The following is a 22,442-nucleotide window of genomic DNA, read 5'->3' as shown; positions in this document are numbered from 1 at the left end:
AGTTTGCTTGCTACTTTCCTGACGAGAATTGAACCAAATTGAAATCTTTTCTTGAAACCAATTATATTCAACTTGTTCCCGGCACAGCGTCAGAGCAAACAATGAAACTTCTAAATTCAAAAGGTATAATCGCCTTTAAACAGTTTGAAAAGAAATTGAATGTTTGTGTTATTTAAAAAATTGATCACACCTTCAGGAATTTGCAGGTTGAAGGAAGACAAAAAAGACTCCTTTAAGTGAGTTGAACAACAAAGCAACTTCAACCGAAAATTTAATTTCATAACTGAAGTCAACTTGACTTTAAATTTACTAGAATAAACTGGCAACTTGCTTTCGTTATTGGAAACATACTTATCTACAAAATTGATCACACAGAAGAAAGAAAACTGGCGCGAAATAAACACAACGAAATAGAATGAAACGCTTTAAGTTACTCGTTTCTCTTCGTGAAGTCTCCTCATCTCCAGTGCGTTCAAGGGAGGATAACAAGTCTGCAAAACATGAGAACAAAAGGGTATCAACTGATTAATAATGGTAATAGGACCGAGTGGAGTCTAATTCGACCTGTAATCATACGAGTGATCAACAAAATCGGATGACCGCAAAGCGGGAGTCCGATTCGTCAATCACGAGTATGATTACAGACAGAATTGGACGACACAAAGTCCTGTTACCAATTAATTATAACTATTACAATTTCCGAAAACAACAAATACATTTAGGACAAATATGTGCAGTAAAGACAATTTTTAAGTAAAAAAATTCTTCAACTTTTTTAGAATAAGTGGTTGTTGCTATGGTTATTGTAATCAATTTTGAGATTGATGAATTTGACTGAAAGGATTCAGTATGATTGGCTGCTTCAACTGTCCGATTATAGGTGTCTGATTACAGCCAACTGTCCGATTACAACTCTTCATAATGATTTGTGAAAAATAAAGCAGCTACTGCACCAATCACATTTGAGGAAATTGTAATGGTTATGATCAATTGAGAATATAAATAACCGCCAACAAACTTCAAATTGGACCAATATCAAAAGAGGTTAAAAACTACGACGATAACGACACAAAAGCGCTAAAAGAGGAAAACAAAAGCTAAAAAAAAGGGAAAAAACTAGTCATCCTTGATAGCTGCATTTCCTGGCTGATCAGGCACAAATTTTTTTTTCCTTTTACATTGATAAGCAATCAGTAAGAATCTTGAAAATCCAGGCTCCTTGAAAAAAAGAGACAGAGCATTTAAGCACTTTGCTTAATCTCGCTCATGGAGTAAGTTTCACTATATATAATTAAATACGCCTGAATCGGGCAAGGTGAATTTCCATTGTTATTCTGAGACAATTCACATATCTAAAAAATGATTCCAAAAAAAGGAATGAAGACGGACGTCTATCCCTTTAACATTGTACGAAAACCCAAATAGATAAAAGCAAAAGAATAACGAGAAGGTACCCGAGGGACACGAATACGGCTCAACTAATAAACGCCTTACACCCTGACTCAGCGCACGTCGATGGTTTGCTGTGTTTGTAACGATCACAGATGCTCTTCACTTTAGTATGTCCCGTTTCGTTGGTGAACCGACGATCGTATGCATCAGAGCAATACGATATTGCCTCACACACTGGGCTCTCCATCGAGCAGGTTTCCATTTTGATTTTCTCATCACAATCGGCTTCGGCTGTTTTTTCCATTTCCCCTCTCGCCGCTACAGGTAGGGCACTGAGACTCTTTTAACAATTTACCCATGATAGAAATTAGTTAACCTCGCTAAGTTTATTGATACCCATTCCCTTTTTCCCTCTTATTATGCGCCAATTTATTCGAAACTATAATCCCCCACTCTGGAAATCCACGGGCATTTGATCATCGTCCGTGCCCGGGGAGGGGGAATTTGAACCTTGCCTGGCTGGAACCAGAAAAGCCAAGTCTTTCCAGCGCAATACAAGTGGTGTCTTTAAATACAAATCTGCTTGAGGTAAACAGTTCACTTTCGCGAGCCAATGGCCCAGAAAAGAAGGTCTACAAGACCAATGTTTAGAAAGGCGCGGTCGTTGACTTTTACCAAAAAAAATGGGTGGGGCATTTGAACACAATTTTTGCTCCGTGGGGCGGTATTTGAACAAACCAATTCTCAAACGTTAAAATGCTCGGAAGGAGGTGGGGCATGTTGAAGCGCGATACATTATTGGTCCTTTAAACTGAGAGCACATTTGAACTTTTTTTTTAACTTGAAAATTGTTTTAATTATCATTTTACATTGGTATCATTAAAAGAAACAACTTTATTAAATTGAATAAAATCCAAAGATGCAAATGTAAATTCATCAGTATCATAAGGTGTAAAATGGCAAAGCTATAATACAAATGATGTACAAAACTATTTACAGAATAGTAAGATACCTTTGATGACCAGAAACAAGTTTAGAACTAACCTAAACGATATACAAACAGGGAAGCTTTCCTTCCCCTCCTCCCCCCAAGATTCTTGTGTCTGGCGGTGGGCTGTTTTTCCAATCTCGAGCTCAAAGTAATTTCGGCTGCCTTGGAAATAGGCCTACAGCCTAAACCTTGACAAAGGAATATTTTTAAATTCATCTATTCTTTCCTTGCTTTCTTTATACGGAAATGGTTTTCTCTATACACATGATGATGACCAAGAGGCTCTTTCATCGACAAGAATAAATATAAGAAAGTATTCCGCTTTTTCGGTCATTTTTCTATCCCCCTCTCACCCCGGCGACGTGACATCGAAGTTTTAGTAAAATAATAGATTAAACGTACTTCATTGTAATCGCGACGATGTTACTAAAACACTCGCCGTAAAATCACAATCCTAACTGAGAAACATCCATGAAATCTCAGAGAAAACACTGTAAGACGGCTTTTAAGACTGAGAAATGCGGGCGACCACTGACAACTGATCAGATGGGTGGTACCACACTTATAAACCAATCCCTGAGCGAACTCATAAAACCATTAAAATACTGGATCACTTTCAACACTCCGATGAAAATCAAGGAAAGGACTGGTTTCAAAAAAGTATCAGTCATAAGTTTCCGAAATCGCGGTTTCATCAATGTCCAGAGCTGCAACAGGAACATTTTCTCAGATAGCAATCTGATATTCCTCCTTGTTATCTGGTGATTCTGCTGAAACGAAGCGAGCTGAGTTCTTTCACAATAGCGGCCTTCTCGGCCTCTAGGCTTCCCACGTGATGACGAAGTTCTTCGAGCTGAAAAAAAAAGAATTGTTTTGCCATTAATTCTGTTTCGTTGGATTTACGTACCTACTCTACTCGGGGGATGGCTTTGTTGTCAGTCTTTTTTTCGCTCTATTATTTCGATTCATGAGCCAGCAAGTAAACCATTTTAACCCTCTAAACCCCGAGGGTGACCAGCATATCCTTACAGTAATACTCCCGAATCATTCATTAAGAGAATAAAGGAAATGATTACCAGTTAAGAAGCTTTGATTGTGTGATGAATTCTCCTTGTCAGTATCAAAAGAAATGTAAAGAGGAGAGTTTTGAGAATATGGATACTAAAGGTTGGGTGTAAAGGTTAAGAAATCGATCTACACCAAGAATGTTTTTTGTAAATTACTTAATGAACCCTAGCGAGATTCAGAGGACAGATTGACTATGGCACCACTATGATCAAAGGCTAAAATATGTTTTTGCACGCTTCTTGGTATGATTACATATTTAAAATGTTCCAAATCTACGAAACAGAGGGATTTCTTGTTTGCTTCTGGTCACCATTCGTTGGCCAGTTTCTATGACTCTGTTAACTTATTTTAGAACGAAATTCGCACGTATGTAAGTAAAATACCGCTTCCCCCCCCCCCCCCCCAACTTAACATTGACGTCAACAAATGTCAGGAACCTTTAATGCAAGGAAAGCTTGTGAAGCTGTTGTAGCAAGGATTGGGGGAGGGGAAGTACCGTTTTTGCATAAAAGTCCCGATCGTCCGGCTTTCTCAGGCTTTGCTGGGATTAAAAAAATTACAGTGTTTTGGTTTATTCTGTGCGCATCGTGAAAATAATTACTTCTGATCATACCCTGTCTCTTAAAAATATAGCGATTAACAATAACAAACAATAAAGAAACATAAGAGGTAAATCATTTCTTACCTCATTTACAAGTCCATTTTCCTCTTTCTTCGGGCTCCCAATGTCGGCAGCTGATCTGCTCATCGGCCCATTGCTTTGAGATCTGAAAGACGGGGCAAATTAGGGAACTAAATTATAATAAAACTTTTAAACGTTTTTCTTCTTGTTTTCCCTTTTTTTTCACTTTTCTAAGACAATGTTTGACAAACAGGTGCTCATAGATCAATAGAGAAAAGGAATTTACGTTTATCGTACCTGTAGGAGTGAGGTGGTGTCCCTTCTTTTGAATTCAGGATGGGTTGGCCATCATCCTTTGTCCCAGTCTTCGTACTATCAATACCTTCCAACCAGCTTTTGACTTTGCGAGGCGGAGAGGAAAAGCTTTCATCATCACCAGAATAATCAGTGACAGCAGCTCTATTTTTTTCCATTTCAGTTCTACTGTGCCACGATTTACTTCTCAGTTTCACCGCAGTTTCCTTCACTCGCTCCTTGTCCGGCGTATTTTCGGTCGATGAAAAGCTGTGTAGAGACATTGAGCTCGTGAGTTGATCACTTTCCTGCTTAAAGCTGACGTATTTCTTTTCTAGGGTCCTTTTTTCACGGTGAACGTCTTTTAGTATCTTCTCTAACTCACGAATTTCTCTCCATATCATTCTCTTGTTACTCTTCCACGGCTCGCTTCTCTCTCCTTGCTTCTCGAGATTATACTCTATCTCATTCTGGGCAATCTCCAAACGGGACTTCAACAGTTTGTTTTCGCGACTTAAGGCATCGGTCTCTTCCTGGTAGCTAGACAGCTTAACTTTATCCGACGAGATTTGTCGTTGTGCTTCGTGGAGCTCTAGCAAAATATTGCTATGGTCGTCCTGTGCTTTAATGAGTGCTTTCTCGAGGTCATTTCTTTTGTCTTCCATGCATCGAATCATCGCTTGGTCGGCCTGTGCCGCTGCTCTCAAGGCTTTATTTTGTCTCTCCGATTCCTCGAGGCGTAACTGTATTATTTCATATTCTTGATCGGCAATGAATCTCTCTGTTTTGTTTCCTCTATCGTTGTTCTTCGCTCGACGTACAATCGATGTCTCGTCGCCAGCAGTTATTTCTTCCTCTAAAATCTTATTCCTGTTTTCCAGCTCCAAACATGTCTTCTGCAACTGAAGATTCTCATTTTGCAAATCCGTGATTTCGTTGTTATATTCCACCCGCAAGTTAACAATGTTTTTCTCGAGCGACTCAACTCTTTCTGCGAGAAATTCACTCTCACCGTTTTTTCTCTCGTACTCATTTCTGATCGAAGACATTCCATCGTCTAGACTATCAAACTTCTCCTTTAGATCAAAATATTTCCTCTCATAGTCTTTCAACAATTCAAGTTGTTGATGAAGCTCAAAGTTTTCGCACGCGACTGAGTCGAGTTCACTTCGCATGCATTCTAAAATCTGATTTTCCTCATCGCTCATTTCTTCATCTTGGGTAACAAGTGCCTCGTATTTCTTCAACACTTCGTCAGAAGCGATCTGAGCGATTGTTTCTTGGAGTTTTTCCCTAAATTTCAGCGGGATATCTTCCAAAGGCGTTCCTTCGTACGCTTTCTCCAGCTTGACTTTTAAAGCTTCCAAAGTATCTACCTTCGCCTGTTCAACCTGTAACTTGAACTTGAGAGCTGTCTGCTCTATGGAGTTCAGGTACATCATGAAAGGATCTTCCGAATCTCCCTCTGCCGTATTACCAGTGCCTTTGCCATATAGTGCTCTCTCATACCTGTGGAGGTCCTCCCATGGACTGGACATAGCGTAAGTCTGAGATTTGTCAATTCCAGTTCCATTCGCCGGTGAATCTAATGTTGCCCACGTGACTGTGGTTTTCGGAGAAGAATCAAAAGTATAATCAGAGTCCTTCAACTGGATATCAGGCTGTTTGAGTTGAACGTGAGCTGGGGAAATTGACTTATTCGGGGACTCATCCGCAGAGCTTGAGTTGTGGCCAAAAATGGTGTCGAGTCCGAGAAATTGCACTTTTTTACCCGGTGTGGAGGCTTCTGACTCCCCTGTGTCGGGCACAGAGTGGTTATCTTCAAACTGCATCGTCTCATCGCTTGCCATCGTTGGCCCTTCGCTTGGGTGTGGAGGTCCATCCACAACCTGCATTGGTTCAACGCTTGCCAATGTTGATTCAACAATATCTGATGCTGTTCCGTCCGATAGATGCGATGGTTCAACACTCGTCGCTGTTAGCGACGCTTCATTATCTATTCCATTCATCTCTTCTTCATTCATACTACTGTTTTCATCGATTATCAGATGCTCCTCTTCACTAACCCCATTTGTAGTTCGTGAATCTACGTCTGCTCCATCAGTGTTCAGCCACGTCTTCGCTGCTGCCAATTCAGGAGGCATAAATCCCTTTTGAACAGCATCCAACATCAGCTCAAGAAATTGTTTATCCACACTTGTGTAAAGAGGTTCTGAAGTGGACCCGTCAGACTCCGGCAAAAGAGAGTCAAAAGGCTCCTCGCCATTCACTTCCAGAACATTGTCATTTTGATCCGCTGGAATAACTTGTATAGGGAAACTGTCTTTTTCTTTGGTGGTAACATCCTCTGAGGAGGACGTCAACGATATCCCCTCGATGGGAGTTGGTGACATGCTTTTAATAAACCGGGACTCGGGTAGTTTCTGAAATTAAACCAACATATTTCTGTTAAGAGCTGGTTTTCACAAAGCTTGTAATGTTCTGAAGTGAACTTCACCACAAAAAAAAAAAAAAAGAAAGAAACACGCACACGTTCTGGCTGAAAAAAATCGCTCAATTTTCCAGATAAAAGAGACTAAGCTGTTTACGTAGACTGAGAGTTTAAGAACAATATCACGTTAAAACAGTGGTAATTAATTTCTGATAAGTTAGTTAAAAGAACGTACGAAACAGTGAGCTACAACAATGAAGTTAACAAGAGTTCTACAGTAGACTTGCGTACGATAAAGGTTAAAAGCCTCGCATGTAAGCAAAATGCAATTACGCCCTTTCAAATTCAAACGGATAGTGAATTAAGTATATAGGACTACAGCTCTGATTATAATGGACTTTTCAATACGCTTTAATCTCCTCTCGGTAGCCGTAAGAGGTTTACACCCCAAATCTAATAAATCTTCTTCGACGGCTGTGTGGAACATTAAAGACTTTTCCAGCACACACAAAGAAGGAAATTAAGAAATTAAAACAATGATTTTGTCAAAATATTCTTATAATTATAAATGGTTTGAATGGACGACATTAATTTAATAAAGTTAGAAAAAAACTTTATCAGCCTTTTAAAAAAGTGTTACAAACGTCATGCCGTTTTATATTAAGAAAATACACTTCTGGAATCGGGATCCTAAATCAAAATGTCATAAAAATGGCTTCAAGCGAAAACGCTTCAGTTCACGACAATTAACGATTAAAACACGCGACTGGTACAGAAATTTGCTACGGTGAAGCAAAATTTGGACAAGAAAAGTTACTTTGAAAGACAGAAAGAAAATTAGGACATTACAATTTTAGGTTAAGAAATAGGACCATAAAAGCAGTTGGTGCCTGTCTCAGAAGCACTGAGACAATTTCGGCGAATTATTTGTGTCGTAACCTGAAGCAATCGAAGAATTTTGAAAGAAAAGTTAGAAAAAAAAAGAGTTTAAAAACGCCCTACCTTCTGTAGTTTTGGAGTAGAAGCCAGATGGGTGACTGATTGAATACGCTCCTGTAAAGCCTTAATGAAATGGAAAGAGAAGGTAAATCAAGAATCACATCCGCATCGGATCAACTAAATTGAGCAAAACAATGAACATACGCATTGAACTCACTGTTATATTGATTTGAAAATTACTTCTGTTGTCAAGTAACATATAGTTCCCGCTGATATAGGGTTACGACTGCTCTATGTCATGAAATTTTTCACGGTGCGTTCATTGTTGAAGTAAAGAGAATTAAGTAGATATTTACTGAAGTCATACAAAGTTTACCGTAAAGCTCCTAGGGGACCAAGAAGCTTATGTTCCAAAGTTTTCTAGAAGAAGCAGGAATTTTACAATCGTTAGCCCGAAATTTTTTTTTTTCCAATCGCGTGCTTTTCACAAGCGATGTGAAATGTGAAGGCGAATATCTCGACAAAATTGAAAATCTTAATATAGGTAGTGAACCGAATAAAGCCCCAACACTGTCGGTGAATAAATATGTTCAAAACTGATATCTATGCACGTGAAAGTAATCTCATTTTCTCAATATAGACAATAAGTTCGTCTCTAGTGTAACTCTCACACTGAGATCGTGCTAAATCACGAGAGCTACTGGTATATTCTGGAAAACTAATTCCACGAAGTGATTTTGCATAAAAATGCAGCTAAATACGTTTCGTATTATGCTTGTTTAAGACAAGAAGGCTTCGTATAGGCCCTATCCATCCATGCAAGTATCCCTCACCTGATTTACGACAAATTACAAGTTGGTAAATTAATAGAATCGCTTCACTCTGATTGACATTTCTTTCTGGAAAGAACGAAACACTCCAGAAGTGCATCAGAGTAACGACACAAACATCAAAGGTAGTGAAGAATGGACGGCTTAAAATTCAATGGAAACGACTTTAATAATCAAGCGTCACGGATGCTGAACAGAGAAACGCATTTGTTTCGAGAGCTCCATTACCATTATGACTACACTGCACACTGACGGCAAAAAACGTGACTTACTAAGCGAAACAAATTCTTCTAACAATTTTTAAAGAAATTACTGGACGGATTTTCTTCCCAAACATCCTTCAAAAAGCTACGTGCAAACATTTCGTCCACTAATGAATTAAAACAGCTTGAAGTATTCATAAAAAAAGGTACAGAATTGCAACGCTGTTTTGCATATGACTTCTTGAAAGACCTGTGCCCTGAGGGAGTGGTCTATTTTGAGAAGCAATGATAGTGGACACAACGTGACCAAAGAAATACTCACACATGACAATACCTCAAAACCACAGAGTGGGTAAGTATTCTTGTTCATATACTCAAATATCCTTTGGAGCAGAATCTTTTCAAAGCATTTTCACATGGAAACTATTAGAGAACATAACTGGTTTTTAGTCCTAGATCTTCATCACTAAAGATTTTAGTGCAAAAGAGCCCAAATATTTAGCTGGCCTAAAAGTTTGCCGCTCATTTGTGTTAATAATTCGTAGCCTCTGACCACAGTCTAACGACAGAGGCCTACTGGAGCTTAACAAGGCGTAAGTTATTGTTTCGGCGCCTAAAATAAACTGTTATCATCTTCAACAAAAGCTTATACCTAAACTTGTATCTACAGAAGAGATTTAGCAACAACGAAATGTTTCCTTCTTAATCTTAGCGGCCAATTTTAAATAAAACGTCTCTTATCGGAAAGTATTTTCAATAACCGAACACTCTTACACAAGTAATTATCTTATTCTACTCAGCCGGCCCATATTTCCGTAATTGTTTCTCTCCTCAAAAATGCCAAGAATTGGCCACAATATATAAGTATCATTACATAGCATAACCAGAGGCTCTCAGGACAAACGACGGAACTAGCGGTTTCAACAAAAGCCAGTTACTGTCGGTCTGTCGCTGACCGTAAGACCTCTTACCGCCGTCTGTTTCGCCAGCAAGCTGGCTCTCGTGTTTAATTTGGGTTTCGCCTTACGGCCCCCTAACCCTATACACCTTACATCAGCATGCATATTCTCCATACTGTTTCTTATACATTTCCAGAGGTGCTGACAAAGAGAATTTGTGTCACAATCAACAGCTTTTTTTCAGTTGATGATCATTTCCTTTATTGTCATGACCTTGATGTGTGATTTAGGGGTGATATTGTAAGGAGAAATTAGATGCTGGTCACTCTTAGGGGTCGGAGGGTTCTCCGGGCACAGTCTTCTATTGCACCATTGGTAGCCGCTTAGGGAAAAAGTTATTGAACTCCTGTGAATCTTTCAATAATCAAATGATCACGAGTTCCAAAATTTAACTAAGGTGCTACCTAAAGCAAGAAGACATTTGACACACTTCAACGATCACTACCAACTGCAATCGTGACCAACTAATTACAAATTAAGCCTACAAACAAAAAAACAGATTAACAGCTTGAAATGTAAATGGTAAAGGATTCAAACATAATACGGGAACCAGCAGGCACTCAGCTTAGCCGAGCCCATTTACTTCAGACTTTGCTCTCTACGCACGTGTATCTAACTGTTCTTATATCTTCCAGTTAGTGCGTGCGCTATGATTGGTCAATTTGGCAGGCCTTATTTCATTGTACTCGGTGCTAACTTTAAAACTTTGTTTGAATTGAAATCTCCCCCTTCTATTTGAACCCAGTTCTCTCGGTCTGTACTGCTACGGAACCTTGTTTTTTCGACTCAGATTTCAGATCGAGGGTTGACTGGTTGAACTTCTCGATTCAGTTTGTTAAAAGACTGAGACATTAGGAGCACCTTGATTAGTCAAAAACCTATCGTTTGTTGCAGCGCATAACCAATTGAAATACTGAAACAAGCTTATTTTATAACAATAAAACGCACTTTTTATTGATTTACCGGCACATTAACCCACTTGGAATGTTGTGAGGACACGAAAAGTTTGCAAACCACTTACCTCGCTCGTGACTTACAAACTTTCTCTCGAGTTCTCCAAACATCCCGTGTGGGTTATTACGCCAGTACCCTGGGAGAAAGTGCGGTCTACTGCATATTATATATAATAAATATATGTTATTTGCCGGCTGGGAGGTCCGTATGGTGAAAAACTGTGACCGAGGTCTTGAAAATACTGCCCGAGGCCGTAGGCCGAGGGCAGCATTTTCAAGACCGAGGTCACAGTTTTTCACCATACGGACCGACCCTTAGCCGGTAAATAACATATTTATTGTTTTTAAACTTGACGAAATTCTTTCCGAAAGAACCCGAATGATTTATGGCCGTAAATACGGCAAGATCTTCCATAAGCTGAAAAATTTTTGAGTGAGTAAATAGTAGTTAAAATAGAGGTGATGCAAATTTAAGAGAGATGCCTCAGCGAAACATTTTCATTTCCGTAACGATAAAGGTGATTTAAAAGGCTTCCAAACAAACTTTGAAATATTATTTTTACAAGTATCTGTCACAATCTGACACCTGTCAATTAGAGAGCGCGCAAGAAAAAAAAAGCGTAGGAACATTTGAAAACCAACAGAACTAGTTTGGCAAGGACTGTCACGACAATGTTTTCTTCAAAATCAGTCAATGATCTAACGGAAAGTATTATTCACTCTCATCGACCATTTGTTCATGTACGAAGATTTACCTCTGTTCATTAAGTAAACGGCGAGGAAAGTAATTGTGAGTAAATTCAATTTTTTTATTTTGAAGTTGTGAGAGTTTGCTCGTTTGTTTGCTGTAATGGCGTGTTTAACTCTGATCTTTCCTTCACAAAAACTAAATTCGAACGGCACACTCCGACGAGACCCAAGGGAATATATTGCGGCCTTTTATCAAAAAATTCCTTCAATTTCTGTTGTGCAATTTAAGGTACAAATGTCCAAATTGAACGGAATTGGAAAGACTCACCAGGAGTGTATATTTGTTGTAGAACTTAAATTAAAACTTCGCTCGCTCTTTCACTATGAACAAATTGCTCGAGAAAATTCAGATATTAAATGAATGAAAGTTCCATCGTTCAGTTTAACTGTAACCAAATACCTCACGTTTCAACTTTCTGGGTACTTTTTATGAACGATTAAAATGAATTGCAGACGGTTTTTAGGCCGCTTGTCAACCAACGTAATGACACTATTGTTTATACAAATTCATTCTGAAACCAATATTTTTCTGTCAACCAAAGTGATTTGATAGAGAGAAAAGAGAGGATTCATAGGTTATTTATCGGCTTGAGGTAGTGACCGACGTGTTTGCTTAAAAATACTGCCCAGCCGGAAAACGAGGTATATTTATGAAAAATGACAACGAAAGTTGGGATGTACTCGGCGACTCACGGAAGCGTTACCGTGGCCCGTGGGCAGAGATAGGAAAATACTGACCGGGTAAAGAACCAATCAGATTGCAAGATTCGTTACCGTGCCCTCTAAAAAAACAATAAATATTCTTCCCGGCTTTGAAGACATGCCAAGTTTCCAGATGTAAAATACATTTATTATGAAACAACTCACATGAATTGCTGCATGAGACTTTGTATGCTGATCAACAAGATTCCTCAGTGATGTGGGAGACACTAAACATGAAAGACGCAAAATAAACAATAACTATGTACACCACTTGAAGAGCTACATTATAAAATGGGACTTTCGTCAATGTCCAAATTTCAGTGCGAAATTCTTTCAACGACTGGCTCTGCAAAGCTGGTTTACTGGCTTAGAAGATACTGCTGGCTTAGAAGATACTGCACTCAACTACCTGGTCATCAACTTAGAGCGCTTTTCGATTGAGAGCCGTAAAACCAAAACCAAAGTAATCACAATTTCCAATCAGAAGGAAGCAAAACAAGAAAACTGCCTAAAGCGCGGGAAACCGCAGGCGACCAGGTCGTGATTGGTTTTAGTTTTGCATCTGATTGGTTGGGAGAGTGGCGCGAGTTTTCTGAACCAATCACAGAGCGAAATACGGAAAAATTTATCTAATCCCGGATTACTTTAACACTCAATCGAAAATTTCTCTAACACAACAAATGACCAAGCTAGAATTAAAGCACTCGACTGACCCACAACTCCTCTAGGATGACCTCCTCAAAGGTTTTCAAAACGACAGTAAGAGTCACCGACTGACAGTCCATCTCAGAATTTCTCTCAACCTCACAATCAGACGATGCAATCAATTTTTACTCTAGCAAGTTAAAAATAGAGTAGTATAATATAGTTATTATATTGTATCATACATATACATAAACAATAAAAATTACACTTACAAGAAGAGTCCATCGGCGAGGTCTTGTTATGTGGAAATTTGCTCGGGGAATAGTTGAACGAACCGTCTCCATTTAGGAGATTCCTCTGTTTGGATGGAGAAGGTTCTGTTTTTACTCCTCCCTTAATTGGTTCTTCGCCTTTCAGGGCACAAATCTACATAAGAATTTAAGATGATCAAAACATTTCAGTCGGTAACAGGTATGTGAGGACACTCTCTTTCCATGCGAAGAAGAAAAATACAACAGTGATGCAAGACATTTTCGAAAATGACGCCAGATGGTACTCGAGGGGCAAACCTCTCTCAGTAGTTTAGAATAGAAATCTCTTCATCATTTAAAAATTGCAAACGATTTTAGGTTGTTTCATTAAGACCTGAGAATTTTTAAGCCTCTTTTAAGTAGTATTAACGAGATCGGCATAGAGCGCACATATTGTTACCTTTGTGGGGGAGGGGAAGGTGTGCATGAACAGGAAATAACGTGACTGGAGAGTAATAGCCTGCCGATGCGTGGGACGAATCCGTTAGGGGAGAGCTTACGATTACGCAATCGGTTACTAGAAAAGACAAACAACGGTAGCTATTACAGACAGCTCGTCGTTGCTTAACCATTTTCTAAATTGATATGTGATAAGCGTCCTGCGGTCTGCTAGGATCGCTTCAAAACTGTGCTGTGTGGAGATAAAATTAAGTCTACGGAGGGTAAATTTTGAAGCCGTTTAAGCAGTAGCGTGGAACATGGAAACAATACTAAGTACTTCCTTATTGTGTATGGCTGCTTTTTCCTTTCTGCCTCCCATATCCTGTAATTTGCGGTTTTCCCGCGATATGAAAGCAAATTTATGGCATGAATTGTCCCACGCATATTGTCTATTAAAATTGGTCAAATAACTGCATGAACTTGATGTTATCGATAGTGCCAGTACAGTGACAGCCAATGACAGCTCAAAGAAAGCCGCTTTCATTTAAATCAGGTCAGTCATTCGGATTAAGAGAAGTGTCATTCAATATCTAATTTCCTTATAGCACACCTAGAAAGCATAAGTTTCTTTCAGTTTAGTCGCACGTCAGGACTCAATATCAACTGAGTAGCCCGTTGACTGGTTGATACGCCGTTGAATAAAATAAAGAAGCAGGGTTTTAATTATAGCTTTTTCCATAAGCAGCCGCCGATGGTGTTAAAGGTAGCTGTGCCTTACAAAAGAGGCCGTAAGGCGGAATCCCAACACAAAGCCTGCTCGCAAGCTAAACTGACAGTGGTGAGAGATCTCATGGGCGGCGGTACACGGACGCTAACCAGCTTTTGATGAAACACCTAATTAGAAGTACAGTCAACTCTCTCGTTAGCGAAACCCCTCAGGAATTGGAAAAAGTGTCCTTTAGTAGAGCCGTCTGCGTACGGGAATTATTCCCATTAGCGGACACCAAAGAAAATTAAGGTGGTGTCCGCTTACGGGAGAGTGTTATGTCAGACTCTTGCAAATGCCAAACGGAGAGCTTGCTTCCCCACAGACAAAGAAAGATGCCACAAAACCGATCCCCACTATTCTGTTACCCTGTCAAAGGTAGATTTGTCCGCTTACGTAAGTGTCAGCGTAGAGATGACTGTAGAAGTCTTCAGGCCTTTTAGTGTTGAATCGCAGTGTTCAGTATTTCCCATTTATAAAAAACGACTTGTGAAAGGATAACCATTGAAAAATAAAGCAAAAACGGCAACAAATATTACGTACATCAAGCGCCCCAAAGTTTTCGTAGAAAAATCGAAATCAAATTCGAATATATAGAACAGTTGCGGTGAATTTACCGTTAAAAGGTGAGTTACATAGGAAAGTAGGATTTAAGTATCTAACACAACAAACCGTACGCTGGTCATTGACCCACTCACATCAGCCAACAAGATGCGTGAATTTCCTACCGTGCGAAAAACTTTAAATGTCCAGAAACGATCTATTCAGTTGCCTGTATTTCCACGGCGTACTATTCAACTCCCTCTCAAAATCAACGATATAATGTATTCAGGAGTTTTTTTTTTCTTTTTTTTTTCGGGGGGGAGGGGGTGAGGGGTGTAAAGGGCTTACTCGCGGTTGTGCGCTTAATCGAATCAATACCTAACAGTGATTTTACTTCTAACTAACCTTTCGTCTTAGTACAGCCATGTAAATGATAACTGCATATTCATCAAACGTGTTTGCATCCAAAATTCCTGATGAGCTATCAAATTGAATGCAAAGAAAAGTACTATTTATTATACTGCTGCAGTAACTGACTTCCCTAACAAAAGGAACATTAGCTACAGACAAAGATAGAAACAGACAAACAAGCAGACAGGTAGAGAGCCAGACAAACAGACTGAAAAGCACAGACAGTGTAAATACGGGCAGAAAAAAAGACAGACAAACAAACAGACAAGCAGACAGGCAAACATAAAGAGAAAAAGACAGACAGAAGGACAGAACATCAAGCAGACAAGTGAGAGAAAGATAGACAAACAGGCAGATAGACAGACAGATAGATAGACAGAAAAACAGGCAGATAGACAGACAGACATACAGATGGACAGAAAGGCAGACACACAGACAGAAAGGTAAAGAAAAAAACAAAAACTATCATAAAATGACAAGTAAATCAACCTTTATGTCTGAAAACTCCTGTTACCTGAGGATTTTGCAAGGAATTCCAAGGCAGTCCTCAGCAGTTTCCAAAACAGTAACAAACGCATCTTTGTTTATCACCTTTAGAATCAAACAATGATTAAATTTTGGTCAAATACAAAAATCAACAAAAAAACAGCGACTAAACAGAAAGTTCATTTCATCCATTATGACACCAACCACATGAAATCAATAAATAATTATTCAATACATATTGCTGACCTGTAAATCACTTATGTTAATTCCATCAACTGGACAGTACTTGGTAATTAGCTTGGTGAGTAGAAAACCATCCTGAAGACTGTAAACAAGGAAAAAATCAAATTAAATTATAGCCACCATATTTTAAAATGATACAGTGGAACCTCTCTTCAGAGACATCTCCATCACATGAACACAAATTTTGGTCCTCACAACAAAATAGGCAGTTGATTACTTACAAATCTAAAAATGGTCCTCTGGGGTCAATTGCACTGTTTGGTATTTCAGTGCAACACCATTCCAGAAGAAACCTCTTTCCTAGATTCACTGTTCGCTGATAAGCAGCACGATCTATTAAGTAAAAAAACAACAATTCCATATGGAGACAGATATTACATCAGTCTAAAACACTACAAAATACAATAATTACTGGCTATATTTACGACACAATATGCTTTCCTTTTCAATGAGAGTATAAACACAGAAGGATTAAAGTACAGTCACAGTTAGCCTACAAACAAGGCCTCTTATGATCTACTTGGCACAAGCCTTTGACTGGCTGGGTCAAGCAGTGACCCCTGGAAAACCTCTCTCCTTCTCATCTCAAATCTTAACTCTTTAACTCCTATGAGACAAGACAGAATTTCTCCTCACAATATCAACCAGATAACTGATGAGAATAAAGAAAAATATCAATTTGGGGCTAATTGGTTGATCCAATTCTAAATTTTCTGAACTAACAATATAAGAATTGTATGGTTGACAGTAAGGAGAATTACAATTTTTATCTCAGAGTTAAAGAGTTAAAGCAGGGGAGGAGGGAAGGAAACACACAGTGAGTATAGACTAATTAGGGGTATCTTGGTACAAACTTATTTTCAAGGACACTCAACAATTTAATTCTAGTGGATAACTATTCAGCTGTGGTTAGCACACCCTTTCACTGCCAAGAGTGACCAGAGAGGAATTCCTCTTCACATTATTTTTCTGGCAGAAAGGCGACAAGAACAAAGAAACAATAATATCAACTGCGGGATATTGTTTGATTTGACACCAAATTCTTAGAGCAACAATCATAATAAGTACAAGAAGACAAAACAGGGAATTTGAATCATTCCAAGTATACTCCATGTTGCATCTTTCAGTAGCTGTACATTGTCCTGCTATGCAAACTTTTAATTTTTGACAATCAAACAGAGGTCTTCCCCAAAAGAAGACATAAGTCCAATGTTAATAAATTTCATAATTATGCAGAAGCCTGTAGGCATGCCCTCAGCATGCCCTCATGCCCTAGGGCTTTGGCACAAGCATTTCTTTGCCCTAAGGAAAGCATGAGGCCTTTAAAGCAACTCGCGAGGTCTTCCAGGAGTCTAGAAGACTTAAGTTGCAGAACCCTAGCAAACCTCTCCTGACTTGTCTCAAATTCTTACTTCAACAGAGAAATGCATGTCCGAAGGCCATCTCCTAGGCTCATTTTACAGCTCAAATGACCGTGCACAAGGGAATTGAACCGCATTCACCCCCTATCGAGTTCGCCCCTACCTTATGCCGTGTTCGCCCCCACACTTTTCGAGTTCGACCCCATCAAGTTGAGTTCGCCCCTTGATTGAGTGAAATCCAGATGAGTTGATTTGTGACGAAGGCACCAGCAGAATGTGCCAAATGTCACGTCAGCGATGACCATTTTGAATTTCAGCAATTACGTGGAACCTGCTTGGGAACTGGGTTGACGGAATCAACTAAATACTTTGCGTGGGATCTGGGGTTACCAGAAATAATGTATACACTGAACTTGTGATAAAGAGAACCACACGGTTTATCTAATGAACACGAAATGTGTTGATCGTAACAACCAGACTTGAGAAGACAGCATTGCTTAAGTTGTTAGACTTATACCCGTTTAGTTTTATTTATGAAATTAAGACTGAAGAATTTACTCATCAACTTACGAATCAACTCATCTGGATATCACTCAATCAAGGGGCGGACTCGACTTGATGGGGTCGAACTCGAAAAGTGTGGGGGCGAACATGGTATGAGGTAGGGGCAAACTCGATAGGGGGCGAAAGCGGCGGATACCGCACAAGGCTCCAAGTTCATTTTTTCAAAAAGTTGCCTTTCAGTGACTTTCAATTGAAAAAATATTTGCCATAAAAAATTTTCACTCACCCCATAAACCCTTCCTCCCCCCCTACTTTTACTCCCAAAATTTTTTTCAAATCTCACTTTTTTCAATTGATCTGTTGGTCACCAATTGGCAACTTTTTCAAAATTTTAGTGGCCAAATATAATTTTTACTTGCCATTGCAACCAAAATGGTCACAGCTTGGAGCCCTGCTGCATGTTTCCATAGAAGGGCTGGGTTAAAAAAATATAATTAATATTATTATGATAAGATAATAATTGTTATTTATAATTTTATCTCTGTACACAATGTATGTTACTCACTGGCACTGTGTATTTCAAAATGCAAGATAATAAGCCACAAAATGTCCAAGATAGATTTGAGTTTCCCACTTGCAATATCTGAATTCAAAATAATGGAGGAAAATATGATGAGCTACAACAACCATAATTTAACCTCAGCTGACTACAACAAAACAGCCTATTACAATCAGAAAAAAGGACATTCATCAAAGGTGATACCATTTTGAATTGTTTTAGTGAAAAATTAACTTCATCACCTTCCACTTGACAGCAGATGACAATTCCTTTGACCTTCATGTAATCTATCACAAGCTGCACTGTTTGGTGTGACTGTGGCAATTCCCTGGCCTGTATCTGTGTTTTAGAGAATGTGTGATATCAGTGGTGTAAATATGGTTAAAAAAAGATCTTCAATGAAAGTAATAAACTGCAAATGAAAATTAAGATCTCAAAAAGGTTACTTTGCAAGAGGAGGTTATCACTCTCTTTGATCAAAGATGAGTTGAAAATTATAGTGTAACCTGTTGGCCTTGACTAAGTTCATATCCTGTGGTTGACTTGATCAACTGACTCAGTATGACACCATCCTTTAAGTCATCTGCTAGGTCAGTAACTCTTCTGTTATCACCAACATCAGCTAGACAGCAATTCACCCAGGCCTTATATACCTACAAGAGAGTCATAAATTATGATATTTTAATGTCACTGTTAGTACGTATAAATCCACACAGAAGCTCAGCTAAGTGTCTTTAAAGTGAAATTGTTTAACCCTTTGACTTCCTAGACTGACCAGCATCTAAATTCTCCCTACAATATCATCCCTGAAAAAAAACATTTGTGCATTGAGAATAAAGAAAATATGACACAAACTGATGAAGCTCTTGATTGTTAAACAACTTCTCCTTGTGAGCACCCTAGGAAATGCATAGAGGACAGTATAGAGAATATGGATACTGATGTTAGGGTGTAAAGGATCAAAATGGTTGTATTGAGGGTGGGAGGTCATAATAGAGATTAAGAATGAAAGAACAAGCTCAGAGTCTAAGTTGCTAGACTATAATAAGGGTTTGAGGTTAATGCTCTCCTAAATTACTAAAAACAGTGCAGTCAGTATTTCTACACCTTCCCTCCCCTTCCCTCACCTTAGCGAGAGTCTTTACAACACCTGAAAATTTTTGTGAGTTGTTTTAATTAATAGAAATTTGAGTATTTATAGACACGTTGAATGTTTTTACTTAGCTCTGCAAGAAATCAATGGAAGTGTTTTGACAGCACCAGATTATAAGAAAATAAAATTTATAACTTCAATATTGTTCATTTTACAGAGTTCATAAATGGGCGCCAATAAAAGTAGTGCGGATACTATGTAATCCTAAATATAAATAGGGTGTATGCTAATACGTTAATTCTGCATTGCTTCTTATGTAAATTATTTAATTTTAAGCTTAACGTCCGTATCTGATGAATTGTTTTTATCTGAGGCCGGGGGTGTAATTGTAATAGTTGCCTTGCTATTCATGTTTTTCATACATTCAGCAATGTTAATCCTTTCTCGGATCAGAACAGCTTCTATTTCCTTAAAAGGCAGAACGATTTTGAAAATGTCACTACTTCGCCTGAGTTTCACATGATGCCAGCTTATCAATTTCAACCGGATTAATCGAACCTTCTTCAAGGGGTTATATAGCTATATGATGCCAAATAATTAAATTCTTCTCTTCGTAAGATGTGTTTCACCACGGAAACTAATACTTAATTGTTAACTCTTAATGCTAGATCGCTAGATCGCTCCCGGCAATATGGAAATAATTTTTTCGCATTATGCTGTCTTGTATACAACCATTGCGCGCAAGAAGACAATGTAGCGTTCTTACTTATCTAGAAATAATTCGAATGTTTTTATAGCTCAATAATATCACGATAACCATTTTGACATACCTCAACTGGCGATCCAGATAACTTCCGATGTAATGCCATTACATCTCGTAATTGAAAAGGCGCGATGTTCTCAACGGTTTGATTCTCAAGTCATCAACACCAAAATGCGACCAGCGAAATTTACGATCGGACGCCAAATACAGCCAGTTGTTGTGGTACAGCTATCACAATTATCAAACGTCAGCCCTTGGACGTAATACGATCTATGCTCAGTCGAGTGGAAGAAATTCTGGCATAACTTTCAAACGAAAGTTTTGAAAAATTCAAATGAGTTTGTTCAAGGTCCGTAAGAGCTCCCGCCTCGCTCGATTGAACAAAGCTGTCAATAAATACCGCATAAAACAAAGGATCATGTAACCGAAGAACAAAAACAGGAAATTAGGAAAATAATCACCAGCTGCTGGTAGTTGAGTAAGAGTTCAAAAGGTGTTCAACCCACACAACTGGTAGCTTTCATGAAGTCTTTAAAGATGTGGAGCGAATAAAATCCTGAATGGCGCGTTGTATTATATTGCGTGACAATTAGTCACGCAATCATACTATGGAAGATTTCTTAGTTGTTTGTTGTTTGAATTCTTTCAACTTTCAAAAACGATAGACATGAAGCAAAGTAGTTGCACAAACTAGGCAAAGATTTTTGAAAAAGAAAAAAATACTCACAACAGCAAAGATATTAAAACAACCACAGGAGTATAACGCATAAAGCGCAGCAGCGGAGCTTACTCATACGTAAGGAAATAAGTTTGAACCAACACCAACTTGTGCGACCGATGGATGGGACGCAAGACAAAAAGCTGGTGAACTATGGCCACTTTTAGAGCGTTATCTGTATGCTCTTGTAATCATGGAAATGGTGGACTAGTCCAGTTTGTCGCATAAACAAACGCTACAGGTTATTCTGCTTAAAATTTGATAAAGTCAAGCGCGTGGCATTTGTAAAGAGACCGCAAGAATTTGCTTCTGATTCTTAGTTTACATTTTAATCAATGAACCACTTTTGTAACGTTTCAATCGAGCAGTTTGATTATCGTGTCTGATTTAGTCCTTGCAATCTAGAATTTCATAATAAATAATGATGATAATAATAGCAACAACAATTAAGAATGTGGGCTAAAATTTATCAAAACCTTTCAGCAATTCAGCAGATATTTCATATAATAGCTGAATTATACGCGTATTTTGATAAATTAGTTGTAACTTGTGATTTGAGAACATCAGTGACACTTTCGGCTGCGGCCATCGATCGTACCCCTTTGTTTTGTTCTTCCCACTTCTTGACGTAATCAGTGACCTGTTCTATAAATTACTGTACAGACGAACTGCAGCATGATATATATTTTGTAGAAAGAAAAATTATTTTAAGCGGAAATTGTGATAAGCGTGTTCATAACTGGTACCAGTCCTTTGGTCCGGTGATTTTAAGGCTGCTTTGGACCTCGCGGGAAACTCTTTCCAGAATTGTGGTGCTGTTTGAATTGAAGTAAATACCAAGCACGCTGTGAATGAGAAGAAAAGATTATAATGATTGATTTGTGTAATAATTGATTTTTCTCGTGTTCTCCAAACACCCAAGTGGGTTTTTATGCCTGTAAACCGATAGAAAGTGCTTAATGATCTATCAGAATGCAGATTCACAGCTGATATCAGATATTTCTTTTTTTCTTTATTCTGTCCTTGTTGTTTGTCATGATACAGAAACACAAAATGTTTGCAAAACTATTCCAGACTGAATGGATGAAGGGCTAGACGTCAAACACAGGTTGTGCCCTGTTGACGAACAAGAGAACTGAGGAAGAAGAAGAAAAAAAGCATACGAGGAAAAAATTAAAACGGTATGATAACTAAGAGGGCCTTTGAATGACCTAAACTAAGTTTTTTCCACTGGAACTTTTATACACGTTTTTTTTAACATCCTATGGAAATATCCGTTCCATACCCCAACGCATGAAATCTCTACTGATTAGGATAATCCACAAACCAGTGCCCCTTTCGGCCGAAAGGAACGAAGCTCCTCGGTCATCGTCTCACTTTTTGATATTTTTGGGTATTCTGTTGATTTTTTCAGAGTCTGGTACAATTACAGTGACATCATAGTTATTGTGTGACTGGTGGAGTTGCGCTGAGTCTACTTTTCAAATTTAGAAAAATTGAAGAAGTCCCTTATAAATTATAAAA

General features: G+C 38.6%; 1 protein-coding gene and 1 long non-coding RNA gene across 3 annotated transcripts; one reads left to right on the top strand and one right to left on the bottom strand.

The window, feature by feature from the left end:
- Window positions 1-2,221: 2,221 nt before the first annotated feature.
- LOC113664935 (uncharacterized) lies at window positions 2,222-20,774 on the bottom strand. Of its 2 annotated transcripts, XM_027180558.2 has the most exons (14): window positions 20,268-20,774; window positions 18,851-18,997; window positions 18,587-18,683; window positions 18,351-18,428; window positions 16,142-16,253; window positions 15,924-16,002; window positions 15,706-15,782; window positions 15,186-15,261; window positions 13,052-13,205; window positions 12,300-12,361; window positions 7,801-7,860; window positions 4,371-6,790; window positions 4,137-4,218; window positions 2,222-3,236 (listed from the first exon to the last, which is right to left on the bottom strand). In XM_027180558.2, the coding sequence occupies exons 1-14, from the start codon at window positions 20,304-20,306 to the stop codon at window positions 3,138-3,140; spliced, it is 3,582 nt and encodes a 1,193-aa protein (XP_027036359.2). In that variant the 5' UTR covers window positions 20,307-20,774; the 3' UTR covers window positions 2,222-3,137. The 2 variants fall into 2 exon arrangements, with proteins under 2 accessions (XP_027036359.2, XP_089064395.1); XM_089208269.1 differs by lacking the exon at window positions 7,801-7,860 and having other exon boundaries at window positions 20,268-20,741.
- Window positions 13,902-14,770, top strand: LOC149052930 (uncharacterized). Its single transcript, XR_016187300.1, has 2 exons — window positions 13,902-14,024; window positions 14,217-14,770. It is a non-coding gene; the product is annotated as an uncharacterized LOC149052930 (long non-coding RNA).
- Window positions 20,775-22,442: the final 1,668 nt, after the last annotated feature.

This window comes from Pocillopora damicornis, chromosome 1 (assembly GCF_964200805.1).
Source record: "Pocillopora damicornis chromosome 1, jaPocDami1.2, whole genome shotgun sequence".
Lineage (NCBI taxonomy): Eukaryota > Metazoa > Cnidaria > Anthozoa > Scleractinia > Pocilloporidae > Pocillopora > Pocillopora damicornis.
The sequence above is the reverse complement of the archived record's forward strand: the minus strand, read 5'-3'. Positions and strand labels throughout refer to the sequence as shown.